The 19,041-nt window shown below is 39.6% G+C and overlaps 2 protein-coding genes across 4 annotated transcripts in view; both read right to left on the reverse strand.

Annotated features, from left to right (window-relative positions):
* Nucleotides 1–342, reverse strand: part of DNAJB6 (DnaJ heat shock protein family (Hsp40) member B6) — a 62,587-nt gene extending 62,245 nt beyond the window's left edge. For both annotated transcript variants that reach the window (XM_064445021.1, XM_064445020.1), the window contains exon 1: nt 207–342. The gene's annotated coding sequence lies outside the window, so the exon portion shown is untranslated. The remainder of the gene's footprint in view (nt 1–206) is intronic.
* A 7,704-nt stretch (nt 343–8,046) lies between these two features.
* UBE3C (ubiquitin protein ligase E3C) overlaps nt 8,047–19,041 on the reverse strand; it is a 79,307-nt gene continuing 68,312 nt past the window's right edge. The window contains exons 20-23 of one of the 2 annotated variants that reach the window (XM_064445022.1): nt 18,836–19,024; nt 18,685–18,751; nt 17,690–17,820; nt 8,047–11,990 (exon numbers count right to left, since the gene is read on the reverse strand). In XM_064445022.1, the coding sequence (XP_064301092.1) occupies nt 11,820–11,990; nt 17,690–17,820; nt 18,685–18,751; nt 18,836–19,024 (558 nt within the window). In that variant the 3' untranslated portion in view covers nt 8,047–11,819. The other variant, XM_064445023.1, reaches the window with a different exon arrangement.

Raw genomic sequence — 19,041 nt, forward strand, 5'->3', positions numbered from 1 at the left:
CGGGGGGCCCGCTCGGCCGCCGCCACCGCTCCCCCAGCGCGCAGCATGGCGACGGCGCCGGCCCAGGCCTCTGCTCCGCTCCGTTCCGCCGCGCCGGCGGGCCCCGGCACCAGCAGCACCGGCGCCAAGGGCCCAGACACCGGCGACCCCCCGCCCCCTCAGGCGACCGGTCGCGTCTCGCCCCCCGCAGTCACCCACTCACTCACCCCCTCGCTCGCTCGCCCGCCGGTGCCTCGGCAGCACGGCCGCCTCCCCCCGCCAGCAGCCCGGGACAACGGCGGCGCCTCCGCTCGGCTCGGCCGCAAACAGGAAACACCGTCAGCACGCGCCGTCACTTCCGCGCGGCTGTTTCCGGAAGTTTCTCGAACGGCGCGCTTGCCCCCGCGGCTTGCCGCATGCCGCGCGCGAGCGGAGCCCGCCCCCTGCCGGCGGTTCTGCAGCGGGGGCGGGGCGCGGCACCCCCTTGGCGGGAAAGGGGAACAACCCCGCGGGGCTTCTCTGAGAGGGAACGAATAAAAGTGACGTCCGGATCTGAAAAGGAGAAGGAAAAAGATTAATAGTTTAAAAAAAAACCACCCTTTGAATCGGTGCGTTTGGCTGCTGAGGCGAGTAGCCAACATTTCCTCCCCTGTTGCAGCTTTATTTTAGCCTCAAATGTTGTGACCCTCACACACCACCCTTTTGAGGCCAGGTTCATCGTTTTCCAGCTGGCACTCCTGCGGATTCCTTCTGCTGTTTGCCTACATTTAAGCACGCTTTGGGTTATATTTGAGTATGTGGTTTTCCAAGTGTCATGGCTGAGAGCAAAGCGTCAGCAGCCAAGTTATTATTCTATTTTTAAAAAAATTGGACCTTATCCATGATTTAAATGGCTGTAAAATTACACTTCTTGCCCTTTATTTAAAAAGCTGGAGGAGGCATTGATTTATAGATCACCAAGGTGGAATTCAAGAGTTTCCACAACTAAAATGTGTGTTCCCCAAACAAAGTCAATTAAAAGGCTACCCATTATTTTGGAGGTGTTTATGTGGGAGTGGGATCCGTTAAAAAATTAAAAAGCAAGCTTGGAATAAGACAGAGGAGAAAATAGCACAAATCAGTAGGGCAGCAGGACAACCCTAAGAAAAGTATAGGCTCGGTGGTTTGGGGGAAATACAAACTTCAAAAGAAATCTTTTTCTATGAGATCTGACGCTAAACTGTGGTCATGGAAACAAGTCTTTACAATTAGATCAAAGAGACACCAAGCACCGGTACTAGTTTCTCATCAGCACATAGCTGTGAAGTCCAACAAGTTGTTGATCTGTCTGAGAAACAAACAAAACAAACAAACAAAAAAAAGACTAGTAGGTTAGTCGGGCTCTTTCTAAAACGTAGGGCTGCAGTCCGCAGAAGGTTCCCAGCCTAGCAAGTGCAAAGGCAAGCAGCGGGTCAGTATGGTGTAGTTTGGGAGCAGATTCTTGCAAATTTTGCTTTAATGCTTTGAACATTTCTTGGTGTGGAAGGAAAGATGTTTCTCCTCAACCTTTCATAACTGATGAGAGCTGAGAACGAAGTATGAAAAGTCCTCAGTCTTAAAAATCTCACCTGCAGTAAACAAGCTAGAAGTAGCGTTACTTTGCTTTAATTGTTTACAGAGTAGATTTTATATTAAAGTTACGGTACAACGGATGCCAACCATAAAATTTTCTATTTATCTGCACGAGCAGCACAGTGGCAAAGAAGCGTAATTCCATATGGAACCACAGGGTTGAAATCGCAGCACTGTCTACGTGGACAGTGACAACCAGGACCACTGCTGCTTTAACACAACTGACATACGGGTCATAGCATTACATTTATTTACCCATAGATTTTCTAACACTGTTCTGACTCTAGACTGCGTAGCTCTCCTTTAGCACTCTTCAGATATAGCAGTAATGTTTGGGAAAGCTTAGAGACCAGTTTTGCAGTTGGAGAAGGTCAGGTATGAGGAGTCAAAGTGCCTTGCTCACAGCTGAGGGCAGAGTTAGCAGTACGAGATCCAGTTTGGCATTTTCTTCAGCAAGACACAGGGAATGTAAATAAATGTTTCCAAACAAAGTTGTAGAAAGAAACAAAATATTATGTAATTATTTAAAAAATCCAAAATATATTTTAATTGGTTTATGCTTGTCTTTGTCTTAGAAGTGGGATATTAACACATTTCCTGAGACTTTGCGGAATGGCTGGATTGCACAGCCACCAATTAAAAATATCATTTACTGGGGCACCTTTTTTGTTTGCTTGTTTTTTACTTATTATCTTTGATAGCTCAGATTATCTAACACTGAATGATAACAAGAAGTATTTAATTTTTTTAAAGTTTGTTTATATTGTGCACTTGATATTTAATTTTCTGTTGTCCGGGTTACAGGGAAAGGCAGGGGACTGCAATAACTGCAGCACAAGGCAAAGCCAGCCAGAAGGGGTGCAGTGAAGAGCACGCTGCAGGGATCCAGGCGGGTGTGCAAAGTCAGTATCCCCAGAACTCCTGTAGTAAAACAGTGTAACCCCAGCTTGTCCCCATCAGACCTGAGCCGGCTTCTGCTGAGCCACTTGCATGACCGTCCCCAGTGCCCCAGTTCTGAGGGATGTCACTGCCTTATGCTTGTGAGCACAAGGTTTGGTCAGCTCTGGAACTGCACCCAGGCATGAGCCAACCTTACCGCAGGAGGCAGCTCAGTCTGGTGGGCTGGCACAGAATGCTGCTGGACCTCCATAGACTTGGTGAGATTCAGAAACAACGGGACAGAGGTAGCAGCTGAGAGATTTCTATTTATATCTCAAGGTCTTAGGAGTGGGGAGAAGTAACTCCAGAGACTCCAGGCTGAAGTTGCCTCTAGCATGGCATTCACCAGACGAAGAAATCTCTACCTCACACGCCTGGTCCAAGCTCCGCCTTTGGTAAATGACCAAGCATTCCACCCCAAGTCACCTTGACAAGGTTTAACCCTATATGTTTTTTTTCATGCACAGAAGTTAACAGTTACCAGTTAACAGCTACCAGTTAACAGTAGTTTGGGGAGTACAAGACTAACAGGATTAATATACAAAAATGTTAACGGTTACAGATTTTTATCCCTTTTGATCAGCTTCCTGTAGAATTCTACAGAGAAACATAAAGAGTAGTTTCAAAAACATAGAATCATAGCATGATTTACGTTGGAAGGGACCTTTAGAGGCTATCTAGGCCAACCCCCCTGCAGTGAGCAGGGACACCTTCAACTAGATCAGGTTGCTCAGAGTCCCGTCCCACCTGGTCTTGAAGGTTTCCAGAGATGGGGCATCTACCACGTGTCTTGGCAACCTGTGCCAGTGCTTCACCACTCACATCATAAAAATTTTTTTCCTTATATCCAGTCTAAATCTACCTTCTTTTAGTTTAAAACTATTACCGCTTGTCCTGTCAACATAGACATTTGTGGTCTTGTTTTCCTGGCTTCTGCTTGTTTTCTAATCAGAAGACCATTGCTTGCTGGTAAGCAGCGAAGGAAATGCTGCTTTTATGCTGCTCTGCCCAGTGCACTTGTTGCCTCAGCCCAGTATGGCAGCACACCCCTCTTACCCCTTCAGATCTTCAGCAGGTCTGCTCAGCCTCTAAGATTTTTCACGCTAATGTGATCTAATCTCTGTGTCCAGACAAGGTCCCTGCTTCTCCCAGATCACCTAAAGCTCAAAATAGATACTGTGGCTCTGGATAAACGATGTTTGTAACTTTTGTTGTTGTACGTTTGTAGTCACGTACTGCTGAACCACCTTTTTACCCCGCTTTCTCTCATTCAAGTTACATAGTTCAAGTACCACAAGACAGGACTATGTCCCCAAGAATTAACTAAAATTCTTCTGACCCATAGTTCGATATTTGATCTGTATATTCAGTGACACTCATTTCAGTTAAGATTTCTCAGAATTATTTTTAAATTTTAGTGTTAATCACATTTAGATGTCTTAAAATAGTTTGAAAGTCCTTAAATGAGAACTGCCAATGTCAGTGTTTTCCATGCAACAGAAGGACCTTGCAGTCTATGTGTAAAAAATTAACACAGATAAACAAGAGGGGGAACTGCATAAGGTAAAGAGCCAAAACCACCTTCCTCCTCATCGGAGGTAATGTCATGGGAAAAATTTTAAAGGCAGGACTTGTAGAAAGAGGTAACATGTTTAATTAGATCTACTTATAGGACTAATAAAACAGAAAAGCTTTTAAATTCAGAAAACCTTCCTCAAAGGTATTTGCAAAAGTATAAAGTAAAAGCGTGCTGTGTTTTTACGGCTAGCTGCTTGCAGCAAAAGCCTGGAATATTGTGTTAAAGAGCATGAAATCTGATGTGGCTGGCAGAGGATCAACATTCCAATAACACAAGCTGATAAAGTCTGGTGGGTCTGTCGAAGCTGGTATCCAAGATCCAGGCAGCCCTGGGCTGGTCTCCAAGTGCCGAGTTGTAACTCAGAATAAACTAACCCTGTTGTCAAAGGATCTTCATTGTTCAAGAATTTGCAGCTCTCACCTGGGAACATGAGGAAAGGTCTGGTTTCACTTCAACTAACTTCAGCTGTCTAGAAGTTAAGCACCCATGGTAAGGCCTCTGACCTCAAAGAGAGAGAAAGAGGGGGCACCTCCAGGGCACAATTTTTCTACCCACTTTGGAGATGTATTTTAGTAAAGAAAGAACCGCCCTCTGGAGCTTTGACTTGGGGTTGCCTCTCTCTCATCGGAAGTGCCTCGACAGCCACCTTACAGATGGCTGAAGTTAAGTGAGATGAATTCAGGCCTAACTGGTAGCTATAACCTAATGATGGAAATAGTGTGGCAGCATTCCAGGAGGTATTAGCAATTCACATAGTTCCCAGATTCTTTTTTTAGTCATTTTTTATGAGTTATGGAGGTCAATTATGAAAAGCCCATCAGAACACAAGAAATGCTTGAAAATGCTGCATTAGATAGATATTAATATTAGTCCCTTTCATGTGGTAATGGCTGTAGCCTTCCCGGCCTGCTGCTCTGGCCTGCTGCTTAATGCATCCAGTTTTTCTATTTACAGATTTACAGATTCTATTTTTGGTATTAGCAAAGAATATGAGCATATCTATCAAAGACTGTTCTCACATCATTTAATTATAGTACTACTGGTAAAGTAATTCTGGAAAGTGCCACTTAATTAAATATAAGCATTAACTTTTTGCTGATAGCTTATCAGAAACAATTAGACTTGAAATATGGGCAATACACCTAATGTTTAAAACTCTAAGTAGAAGCATTAAGAGCACAAAATAACCCATTTTCATTAGCATTCTCTGGAGTTTTTCTGCCGAGCACAACCTCAATTTTCACTGGTACAGTGCTTCGCAGGTAATCTAGAGGCTGGAAGTTTATCTGGACGACTCTTTGTAATCAAAAGCTTGAGCTGAGTGTTTTTTTTTTTAAATGGTTAAAACATTTCAGGATAGCTGGTGGTTTTGCCAATTCCTCCTGAAGCATCAGGGTAGTCTACTGAGTATTTAGGGTGTGCAAGGCAACAAGAACTGTGGGCAGCCAGAAGATCTCACAGTTTACAGCGAGCGCTTATTCCTTGCGAAGACAGCTTGATCGGCATTTATGTTCATTACCTTGATCAGGGATATGCTTTCTTATCCACATGCCAATGCCAAATATTAATTAATTCTATGTGATTTTTCATCAATAGCCAGATAGATCTAACAGATAATTAGACGTAAAATATCTCTGCAGAACTTTGAGCTCTGCTGCTGTTTGCCTGAAAGCGCAGAGGGGAAAATCAATAAGCAGAGCTGCAATGAAAAGAATTATTCTTAATTAAAGATACAGGGGCTAGAAGGAACTAATTTCTTCAGAAGGTGTGTTTGACAACATACAGCAAAACTACATAGCAACTGATGAGGGATGCTTTTCCTAGATCTAACATATGGGTACGCAGAAGTAGCAAGATGATCTGAAATAACACCATCTGGTGAATGCCCGTTTCCTTCTTCAGCAATCAAGAGGTATGTGTAACTATAAACAGAGAATAAAATAGAAATAACGCAAAACTACTTTTCAGTCGAATGTTGCACAGAATGAACTAACAGCTACTCCAGGAATGCAGAAAAGAATGATCTTAAATATAGCAGGCCATTTGAGCAATCTGTTCCTATGCATACTTTCACAAACACTGCAAACAGAATATATGTTTTCTGCAGAGCTGTGGACGGGAAAACTTCGTCCCAGGCCGGAGAGCAACTATTCTGACAATAAGATGCAGCAATGATTTAACTATCACACATTAGAAGTTCATCCCTTGACAGTGTGAAATCAAGCCTGCAGGATGCCTGTGCACCTCTTTATGTACAAGCAGTCCCACTGGTGCCGGTCAGAATTCCCATGTTTCTCCTGTTTGTCTGCCTGACATGCTTTGCCAGATTGCACCTAGCACTGGGCTACCCAACTGTTGCAGAAGACAGCCAAATTACAGGAGTTTGTCCAAGAAGTTGCACTTCTAGATGTTTAATACTGCTAGTGGTGGAGGAAGTGACTACATATTGAAGTAATTTAGCATTTAGCATCAGTCCTATGGTTTTTGCATCAATATTTAGCATCCTAACTATAAAAAGTTGCGAAAATAATTGAGACCTCAATTTTTACCGATTCTGTTATTTTGCAGTTGATAAAAGGTTTGCAAAATCCTCGCAAAGACAAAGCAGCACTGGAAGTTGAAAAAGCCAAACCACAAAATCTTAAATCCAGCCATACCTGGTAAGTGCCATTTATTAACAACTACAGGCATCTACAGGCATCTGACAGGGAAGAGAATTAGTGCAGCCTACTGAGTCCCCAGCCACACCGAAGTTCACAAAAGGTATTTTGAAGATGCCACTGTGTTCACTAACAAGCAAGTTGGAGAGAAAGGTGACTGAGGTTTTGTAACACATGTCATATGAGGAGAGGCTGAGAGAACTGGTGTTGTTCAGCCTGGAGAAGGCTCGGATTCCTCTCAGTACTTGCCCAGTGACAGGACAAGAGGCAACGAGCAGAAACTGGAATACAAGAAATTGTGTTTAAGCCTGATTAAAAACGTTTTATTGTAAAGGTAATTGAACACAGGAAGAGGTTGCCCAGGGGAGCTGTGGAGTCTCCATTCACAGAGACATTCAGAACTCCACAGGGCAAGGCCTGAGCAACCAGCTCCAGGTGACCCTGCCTTGCGCAGAGGGGCTGGACTAGGTGATCTCAGACATCCCTGCTGACCTCGACCATTCTGGGCTCTTTGAGATGGATTCAACTGGTAAAACTCCATAACCACTTTTTGCCTTGTGTTGTCTCTCTGCATGCGGCAGCAATTTTGAGCTCTCCAGACTACCAGATACGTGGTGAAAAACAGGCACGGTATCTGGGCGTTTGTGTTCTATACATGCTATGAGTTATGAAGTGCCCTACCAGAGGGATCTTCTGTAATCTTGTGTTTACCACATTTCTAGTGGCAGATAAGCTGAAGAATATGTTTCTATTTAAGTGGTCCAAAGTAAGCATGCACAATACTAACTTTATAAGTGCTATCATGGAACTAAAAGTGTATTTACCAATGATGGAAAAGCAAAGGGATGCAGATAACTGTAATTATCAAAAGAGATAAAAATTTAATTACCCTTTCAGAGGGGCCCATGTGCTAAAATTCCAGAAGAAGCCGAAAGAGATGCTTTTGTATGTGTCTGCTGACAGAGCAGCATTCTTCACTATGAATTATAGCTTCTCACATTTTTACCCAAGGAGGGAATTTTGTTTTCTCAAAGCACATTGGTGATCTTCACTGCCTTGTTTGAAAGACACACTGAAACAAAGCTAAACCTTATAGCCACAGTTTGACTGAGTGGGAACTTCAGAGCCCAGAAAGTTACAAATCATCCCCAAACAGCGGTAACTTCACAACCAATGAACAGTTAATATTAGGTTCCCTTGTAAGAACCTATTAAGCACTACCAATCCTTACCAAGAGAATGCCCAATTTACCGCAAAAAAAAAAATGTTTCTGCAAAGTTTCAAGAAAACTCAAATTATTTTATTCACAAAAGCAGAAGTCAATAAAAATATAGATATCCTGATCAGTTTTACAGACCATGTCCATTTCTTCTCTCCTTCACTGACAGGCAAAGCATCATGAAAAAAATAGTAACAAGCATTTACATCACAAACCATTATTAACACAGATTCATGTAGAAGATCAAGTGTTTTAAAGTTTTTGCATATAATTATAAATACAAAAAAAAGAATTACAGCTCCAACAAAACATTCCAAGAAAAACAGCTCTCGTTTTTCCCTTTTTGTTTCTGTGCTGTACTATTTTTCAGCGGTGAAGAGTATGTGCTGTCTCACTGGCATTTAACAAATAGTTTTTGGTTTAAACTGAAACTTAGCATGAGCTCACTGCACTCCTTAAAAGTTTTTTCTTTGAATTCCAAACCCCTTTATAGATCAAATTAGGATGTTTGTGCTAGATTACTCAAGTGATGCCAAACTGTCCACATTGCTGCTAATAGCATCAGGATGCTCTTTTTTTTTTTTTTTAATTATGAAGCATCCCACACAACAATAACCGAAGATATCCTTGTTGTTCAAATCAAACTTCTGTCAGCTCAGTGTTTACGCATGAAACTACAGGCAAATCTTTCCTCTTTCGTAGACGTATATTCTCCCTAGAAATCACGAGTGAGTTTTGTGAAATTTATACCAGTCTGGCTTTCAGGATCATGATGGAAGACAACTGAGATGAAGGAACAAGGCCAACTGCATCTCTTTTGGTTTGTTTTATTGGTTTTTCTTTTAACCCAACTAGTAGGACTAAACCCACATCTGGAAAAATTCTCAGTGAGATAAAGAGACCAAGTCCTAATTTTATCTTTTTTATTCCATTGTTATATGCCATTTAACTTTGGAGAGATGAAGAATTTGCGACCTCTTCCATCATAAAGCTAAATCTTGACAAAAATGTTTTCGAAACAGGTTACAAAATTATAAAACAAAAAATATCTGAAAACAAAAACCGAGCAGAAATTGCTGTCATTTTTCAAAAAGCAAGTACTGAAGTAGGAGGACAAAACAGTGAAGTACAGAAATTGACTTTAAGGAAGGGCTGTCTTCCACAGAAAACAACTCCAGACCCATAATTATTACTGCTCTTATTCTGATAATCAAAATCTACAATAATACTTCAGGTTACTTGCATGCAAAGTGCTTCCTGCCTCTGCCTACCTAAACTCTGGCAGCATCGCAACTGGGAGAGAGTTTACTCTTCTTTAAAAAAAAAACAAAAACAAACCCTCACAGAAAATCCATTTTCCTATATAAACGATTCTTGCTATGTAAGAGCTATGAGGGACCATTTCGACCACCCCACTTCTCAGGACATGACTAACTATACCTATATTATTTCTCACACCTTTATCTCCTGTTCCTTAAAACACCCAGCAGTAGATCACTGAACATCAGGGACTTGTGCTTCATCCCGACTAGACGAAAACAGCTGACAGTCAGAACTGAAAGCACTCGTAGCCAAAGGAAAGCCCTACCCTCTTCTTATTGCAGTCTGGATAACCGAAGGTGGGGCAAGCTGCTGCAGCACAGATTTTCAACTGACTACCTGCAGAATGAAATCTAGGCTACAATCCCAGAATCTTGAGTATGTCAGAATTTCATACTTAATGTACAGAATACACAAAACAAGATCACCGAGTACTACCTAGTGAAGAAATAAAAAGACAGACTATTTTCGGCAAACTCAAATTCTCCACTGAAGTCTTCTGCAACTGTGTGATTCTTGCAATTACACAACTACACCTATCTGCAACTCACACCAGGCTACCCTCTCTGTTGAGCTTGCATTCATGGTACCAGGCAGGAATAGTGTGCACTGTCTCCTTTTACAAAAGCAGAGAGCATACATTACCAGTCACGATTACTTGGCATGACTCCAACACAACCTTCAAACTACAAATACTTAATAGAAAATTTAAATTTAATTTTACAAAATACAGATACAACACTATCCAATGTAGCAAAATAATGGAATTGAAAAATAATTTCAAAATATTTAAAGCATTAGGTCCTAAAATAAATAATGCTATCTAAAAGAAGTGTTCAGGTTTTGCAATTAGGGGGAGGCAGTTCCAATATTACTGATCTCTTTTTCAACTTCCATAAGTTCCATAATTTATGTAGAAAAATATACAAGAAAAGAATTTGGGGATAAAGAAGAGGTTGGTTATGTAACATTTAGCATAAATAAAAAGCCTAGAGCAAAACTAAAAAGAAAACCAAACGTTTTATTTCTGTACATCAAGACTACAAATAGTATTTTAACACTTCATTTATTACCCAAATTAAGAAATTACACATTTTTATACGGTTACTAGTAAACATCTTAAAATCACTCCGTTTCCCCACATTTAAAAGGATATTGCTGGTTACTGCTTATTAAATATGAAATCCAACAGAGCTTCCAGTAACAGCAAAATTTTTTTTGCATAAGAGATGAATACAAATTTGATTGCAAATTCTGATGATTTAAAATAGAAAACTAAAGTTCAGAGGGATGCACTTATGAATCTTACAGTCTGATCTACAATTCCTTTTTTAAACTGACTGCAGTTTGCATATGAATACCCAACGATGTGCCTACTACTAGAGGATCGGTTCCTTCCTTATGAAAGCAAATTTTTCCCAGATATCAAATTATATTAAGCAGCATATTCCCACCTTCTTTCCTTAGCAGAAATACTGCAGACAGATGGATATAAAAGCTGTTTAATCACAAAAAAATAATTAATTTTACTATCCTCTACAGCACAGATATGGTACTTAAGATGGAAAGAAACAACAGGGAAAAGGAATGTGAACACCACAGGCTTCAAATATAAAAGATAAAGCCTGGTAACTTTGGTTCAAATAATTTTAATAGTTGTTACATGTATGTTTTTCCAAAGTGATGACTTTTATATGTACTGTGTATGCAATAGGAGTCTAATACATTTAAAAAAAAAATCTGTACAGGCACAGACGACAGAAACAGATAAAACATGGACAGTCACATCCATTCACGACAGTGTTCAAGTGATAACGATGCAGCCAAAGGTTGAACTTAAGATAACGCGAATCCGATTTCTCCAAGGTATTTCAGAAAGCACAAATGGAATATTATAAACCTTTTCTCTCAGTGCCTACCATCTTGAGGGAGGGTAGTATAAAACAAAATCTGCAACTATTATGCAACAACTATGATTTGTAAACAATTCTACAACATAAGTAAAGGTGTTAGGCTATCGGTAATGAGCATTTTCATCCTCTCAGTTCTGGGATATTTGCAAACATCTGCTTCACTTCCATCTAAAAGATTAATTACAGGATGTTAGCCCTGTCTCATCCCAATGCGCTGCATGGTACACAACTTTTATTGCCAGTTTGTGAAATTATTTATGTTTGAACAGCACAAAGCCAAAGCTTCATCTTTGGTTAATTTCACTGAGATGTCACTGTTCTTTAAATGTGCTTTCTTCGCATAAACACAGAAAACAGCCACACCGCACACGGCATTCATTGTTTTGAATCATAAAGCAGTGTCAATGTAATATTAATTAATGAAAACTAACTAAGAAATTATGTTTAAAAATGAAACCTATTTGAGGGCATTTGATAAGACACAAGAGCTGCAGAAATCTAGAGAGAATTCCCTTAAAACTGCTTGGGTATGGGTGCTGCTTATAGAGTAGGCACTGGTTAGTTCCTCTGCAGATCATCCAAATAAGCATCAGTTTGTCTCAGCTTAATTCAAATCCAGCAGCACATTCAATGGCATAAAGCAGCTTGCTTCGCATAAGATTTTCATCGTAAAACTCAGGAAGCTTCAGCAAGTTCATGCAGGTACTGGCAGTAGGCAGCCTGTCTAAGTCAGATCCTCCATTGTGAATGCAAAATGCAGGATATAATTCCTGAAAAATGCAACAGAAAAAACATATCAAAAAATACATACAAGCCAAAACCCACCCCGTAGCAGCTGGCACAGATTTCTAGGAAATAAGTCACAGAAACACAGCATGGTAGGGGTTGGAAGGGACCTCTGGAGATCATCGCGTCCAACCCCCCTGCTTGAGCAGGGGGCACAGGAATGTGTCCAGGAGGGGTTTGAATGTCTCCAGCGAAGGGACTCCACAACCTCTCTGGGCAGCCTGTGCCACTGCTCTGGCACCCGCACAGGAAAGTCGTTAGATTAAAACCTGTCCCAATGACATACTCAAATAGCATTTTCTTTCATTCCTGGTGGCCCAAAAAACACTCCTGGATTGCGTAGTGCCTAGTGCCTCCCTCTCCCTTGTCCCCACCAAGATCCATTAATTTGCAAAACACAAAGCGATTTATTTAGTTCTAAGGAAAAAAAAAATTATTTGTTACTGTTCATACACTCTCTTTGCAAATTTATGATGCTACAGAAACAGTGAAACACTAAAAGAAAAAGGTTATACAGCAGCATACAATAAATTTTTTGTTGTATTTGCGTGAAACAGCTGGGATTCATAACCTCAGACTCTCCTTACAAAGCCTCCCAAATCCCCACGGATGCTCTTTATTCTGTAGGAACAGGAAAATGGTGGGTTCCTGCTGCACTGAAGTTTTCTGACAGTGAAACACAGGCTGAACTCAGGGAACAATAGACCACTAGCAGTAACAGATAAATGGAGAAGGACGTTCTGTCGTGTTTGAATGGCATATAATATTTGGCATTGTATAATGGCACGGCTTCTTCTGAGAATTATACTTTCTGGTTTTTTGTTTCCAGGCAGGAAAGACATTGTTTCTGTATACACAAAAGTCCCAACAAAGGCAATTTTGCTCTAGCTAATGATGTGCTACACCAGTTACAACATTCTTCTGTTAGGGTTTAAAAGTGTTCAATTCTATGCACAATTTCTACACAAGCATTTACTTGTCACGTTAAAGTGATGCTCTGAGGAGAAAGAGGATAAATGAGCAACCAGATCTAAGAACAAATTTGATATAGTACTACATCAATTTCTTTCTGTAACATTAAAAGAAAATCCCAAACAATGATCAAACATACCCTTTTCAGTGTTTTCCTTCTAGAGCTTCAGTTTGCTAGGATACCCCAAATATATAAAATAAATTTTTCAAGTCGACAAGTATCAAGCCATCATCTTCCTTCTGCTCACCAAGTATACAATGTCATTTTCTGTGTTAAAAATCAGTTGTCTGATACAATGCTAAAGGCATTTCTTACCCTAAAGGGATTTCTGTCTAAACCGATCTTTCAGCAAGGCTACAATTTATGAATTTCAAGATGAACAGTACTGATGACTTCAGTGGGTCTGTCTGTGTGTAAGATTAAGCAAGTACTTACACTTCCATGGTCTAGAACTCTGAATCAAGAGGTACTTTATATTCTCCAAATAAAGATCTAGCTTTATTTAAAGCAACTATAATCACAGAGTGATTATAAAGTCACTCTGCTGTTATTGGGATGATATTGATGTGCACGGTGAGTCTGTAATGATATAAACTTGTCAAACCCTGATTAGTGTTCTGATGTGGTAACTACTGATCCAAGGAACTGACTTTCAAGACATTTTGTATGTAATACTCCATTGTTTTAATATCAGACTTTTTTTCTTCTGAGAAAGTGTATAGTGAAAATATATTTGTTACCTCTAAAGCACTGCTTTTGCTGGCAAGAAAGTATTAATTTCACCAAATGCTTGCTTGAGGTAAAACAGTTCTGATTTTAGTAACTGGAAAAAAATCCCAGCTCTAAAGGCAAAAGGTCAATGAGATGCTAAGCTAAATTATTGTTCAAATGGAGGCCTTAAAAGTATTTCATGGCTAAAATGCTGCATTTTTAGTGTTCCTTTCAAAATGCTAATTGAATTCCCCTACTTTAGCTTTAAAAATGGAAAAATGAAGTTCTAAATTGAAATGTCATGCCAAGGGCACCATTTGTTGCATAATTAAATACTGTACAGCGGGAAACTGCAATAGCTTCGAAGTTAAAAGTATCATCAATTTATTATGTGACCTGATTGGAACTTAACAATTTTCAACCACACTTTAATGATTTTTTTTTTTTTGTCCGTAACAATCACATTTATTAAACTTATTAAACTTTAATTAGCTTTAGTAAATGTTATTCTGAGTCTGGCAGTGAGAGTTTAAAATTTTTAAACAACGCAAAGCTAGCCTGTGCTATCTATAAGCTATGAATGTCAAGACATTTCCTTTTCTTAAATGAACATGCATTAACTTAAAGAAAATGTGAAGGTTGCACAATATAGAGCATACATAAGATTTCAGAGTGAGAACCAGAAACTGTGTTCCTCTCAGAAAAATGTAGTACCCATATTAAAACTGTACACAAATTTTGAAGATAGTTTGTGTTAATGTCTGCCATCAGCATAAATATATTCAGACAGTTTTTTGGCTGGTAATACTCGGCACTCCTGCAGCTTCACACTCTTCACCTTCAAAGCTCTAAACAACACACTTATCATAGGCTACCGAGACATTATTGCTGATGACAATACCAATTACCCAGTTCTTTTTCTGGCAAACATTTCCTGGCAAACCCCTGGTTTGTTGGTAAATCCATATTAACAAACTACTACTGCAAGCACCACGCAAGTATTGATCTAACTCCCGCTCAGTGCTGCCCAGCAAAGCAGCAGTAATGCCTTTCCACTCTGCTTTCTGTTGCCAAGACTGTTGCATGTGGCTGAGCTTGCAAGTCCGTTGTACAGTGAATTAATCTTTTAACTTATTGCTGTCATGCTGAAAATCTGATGACTATTTTACTTCCATTTTTTCCTAGCCAAGTATGTTAAAGACAGGTTGTGGCCAATCTCCCAAGTACGCACACAAACTTCAGCTTTCCACATTTGGCTTTGCTACGTCCTGTTTCTAACGTGTCACTGTCAGCCTTAATATTTTTAGACTTTGGATTCACTTCCTCCATCTCTTCAGATGTCACGCTGGCTACCTCAAAGCCGGGTAGCTGCATCTGCATTTCCTCTTCTCCCCTTGTAATTAAAAAGGATGACAACAAACGGAGACTTCTCTTGACTTGGTTTCCACACAACTGTTTCCCAGTTCTCCCTTTATAACATGACTGATGTGCACTGTTCTATCTTGGTCTCATCCCACTGTCTTCTAACTGTTCTTCCCACTGTCCTACAAAATCTTGTTTGTTGCTAGAGTACTGTACAGTGATATTCATACAGACTTGGAGAATTCAAGAGAAATGCCTGCAGGCTTTTAAGTAATCAATCACACAAATCAATCAATGAATACCCTAGATAGGAGTCAGGTGATTAAATGGCCATCTCCACTGTCTCCATATCCAAATCTAGTCACTCCCGGCTCTCTTCACTGTTAAAGGGGATCTAGCTAGTATGTTCTGTGGAATCTAAGACATGATTCATTTAATCCTGAAGTAGACACGTAGAACAGTCAGACAAATTACAACAGAAAGTGCTCACACCTCCCCTAGGTGCCTATAAAAGGACTGTAGCTGAGCTATAGGTTATAGATACTTCAGTTGGAGGATACGTTGCCTATCTACATGCGAACAGCACCACACAGCCCTTGCTACAGCAGCTGAAGGGATTACGCAGAGAGTGAGACTGCACGGAGGTTTACGGAACGACTGTACCAAAGGGAGATTTAAATGATCACATGCTGCAATTGCAGTGCAGCATACCTGCAGCAGCTGATAAAGAAACAGTAAAATAAACAAAAGGATTGAAGAGGGAAGAGAATGTGAAGTTGCAGCATAAGGGGATGAATGGATGGAAGTCAAGGGCAAAGGGCCACACTTCCCTGCAGAATGTGGCGCTAGAAACAACTCTTCCACTTCAAAATCACTCTGCAGCCTGAAAAAAAAAAAAGCTGTTTAGGCTACTGGGAGTATTCTTTCACCACCTCTAGCAACTGATCCACATACTACTGTATGACAACCTACATATGCTTTTCTATATTCTAAATCATTCATGTGTCAGAGGTGTGTGACTGAGACCACTGTGATTTCTATACTGGATGTATCGTTTGTTTTCCAGAGGAAAACTGTATTTAAGAAAAAAAGTAAATAATCAAAAGTTTCAAAATTCTAGAATTAATTTTGTTTAATTCAATGAGAGAAAAACAGTGGTAAGTACTACAGACATCTAAGTTGTGCGCGTGGAAGAGGAAGGTGGGGGGTTTTGTTTCATTTTTTACCTCTGATATCTTTACCATGTGTCACCCCTAGTACACGTCACAGGAAAGGGCCCAATTCCTAGAGCTGAAAAGAAATTCATCTAGTATTTGCCTTTCAAGTGGTTTTTTTTTAAATGCTGATAAAGTAACGTAAAAAAAACAACAGCAACAAAAAACAACCCAAAAAACCCCACCAGAATGAACTTTCACAGTACGATTCAAAAAAATGTGCAAAATTCCAAGTAAGTTTCCACCTCCAGGCTATCATGTATATCTGAATTCCTGTTCCTATATAAAATGCCAGTATCTATCCCTGAAGTGTTTCTGTAATAAGCAAATCTTCATTCAACACCACTTATTTTACAAAACAGCCAATAAACCTTCAGGATTTATACAATACCTTTCTTATGGGTTCATCTGCCTATTTTACCTAATAAATGTAAGAAATTAGTTACTATCCTCTGCTAATTAAATATGGTATCAGAGTACCTTATAATGGTAAAATTTACTAACTACATGTACTCAAATTTTGTTTATCAAGAAATCTTATTCTTACTTGTTAGAGACTGGATGATGCAATGCCTACATTCGTTCTGCATAAGCCCGCCTTCGTATTAATTTTATTAAACAGCACAACAGTAAACATGCTGTTGACCACTGTACTAAAGGTGATGATGTTTGCTATGAAACAATTTATTCTTCTAGTTTCTTACAGAAAAGCATTGACTGTTCCCACATTTTAGAAGAAATGAAGTCCATGGCCGGTTCTGAGCCAGAATTTTGCAGCCCAGCTGAAACTCATGGGTAGAATATCCCCAGAAATTAGTTTCAAAATGTCTTCAACTCATCTCAGCCTCTCTTTAGTTCTAAGCTGTATACAAGAAGTTTCTTCATACTTAAGCTTCACTGTAAATAGCAGCAAAATATAGCAGCAAAATATTTAGATACAAAGGGTTATGAGCTGTGACCCTATAAGCAGATAAATGGTAATTAGAAGGAAACACTAACCATTTGAAGTGGGAGGTATACAATTTAAGAGGTTCAAATTTAATAGCTGCTTTTATACCCTAAATCCTCTTTTGCCCTATTTAGAAGACATTATTCTTTACTCAGTCTGTTCCTTGAAACCAGTAGCAATACTGCTTCTGTACAACAATATGAAATGGCTGCAAGGGTCTTCCATGACAAAGAGTAAGCGCTCTAACCAACGCAGTTTTAGGCTTATCAAATTTTGCAGTTAAAACAGAAAACAACAGAATATTTCATTAAATATTTTAAAACTATACTCATTAGACACCCAAGTGCAAACATTGAAGCTCTTTCTGTAGTCACAGAGGAACGTTCTTGAATTCTAAATGCCTACTGACAAGAAAAGCTTATATCAATCTGTAGTGTTTATAGACACTTGCCAGGAAGTTGGGAAGACATATACCTTAAACCCCAGAAGTGGCGGTCGAGAGCAGCTTGTTACAAACTTGAGTAGTTTGCGTTTCTCTTCATCAGTGAAGCTTTCTACAACTCTCCAGAATATTTTAATTACAGGATGATCTGCTGTGTAGCCACCTATAATGAGATTTAAATGATATATAGGTAGAACAGTATTGCATAAGAAATAAATTCTTCAGAAAACCTAGCATCAATCTTGAAAAGCTTGTGGAAAATATGAAAACCATCAGGCTTACACTGCTGACTTCCAGTATCTCTAGATCTCTTTGATGACTGCATTTTGAGTTTCTCAATCATTGCTTACCTATGGCTACTATCTGCCCCAGCTTCTTAACTGCAGGTTTTCTTCATAGAATCCTACTTATTGAATTCAAATTCTTTTTATTTAGTTTAGCATTTACCTAGTAATTACTGCCTTCTACTCCAAGAGTTTGCAAAATCTGCGAGACTCAGGATGTTATTTAATGAATCAATGTACCCTGAGGTCAGCTCAGATGTAAACTGGTGATATAGTAGCTACTTTTTGATTACATGCAGGATAAATGCTGGGGAAAATTAAGTCTCACAAGGCAAAAATATGAGCTCTCTCTTCAGGCTGTCTGAGAAATGGTAAGTATCTGAATGCAGTGGTAGAAACAACCATCCCAAAGTCATCTGCAGACTTATTTTCAGGGCAACCAGACACAACATCGACAAACATCCATTTAGAAAAAGGAATTTCGTGTCCTCTAATTATCTGGCTATAAACTTGTATTTAAGTGTATGAATAAAATAACCTGCATACCTGTTACCTCCCAGCATTTATAAAATTAGGTTGCAATTTTACCTCATCTTCTTGAAATTCAGGCTTGTCTAGAGAGTTTGGCCAAAGTTAACAAGAATGACCCTACAACTTTTTTTTTAAAAGCTAGGATAAAAAGCAGTTTATTTATTCCTGAGTCAGTCATAATAAATTTTTTAATGTAAGTAAAATATACTTACCTGAATAGTTTGTGAAAGATTTAAGGTCATCCAAACTAATAGGAACCTGGGCACCAGAAATCAGGACCTAATAGTGAAGGAAATTAGACAATTACATTAGAGGCAAAAATGAATATTTATTTCTGTTTTCTGCAGTTTTAAGCAGAAGTACCTGTATTTCCTGTTGATCAAACATTCGAAGCCATTCAAGATTCACAACGTTGGCCAGTCCCTGCCGGAAAGCAAGGCAGTGCTGTCGAATTTGTTTGTTTAACCTGTAGTCTGCCACCAGATGGATGTATGCAATTCGGTTCGCGCTGGTAACAGGGATATCTTTTCCACCTGGCTTCAGCTCAACCACCTATAAACATAATTTTC

The sequence above is a fragment of the Phalacrocorax carbo genome, chromosome 2 (assembly GCF_963921805.1).
Source record: "Phalacrocorax carbo chromosome 2, bPhaCar2.1, whole genome shotgun sequence".
Lineage (NCBI taxonomy): Eukaryota > Metazoa > Chordata > Aves > Suliformes > Phalacrocoracidae > Phalacrocorax > Phalacrocorax carbo.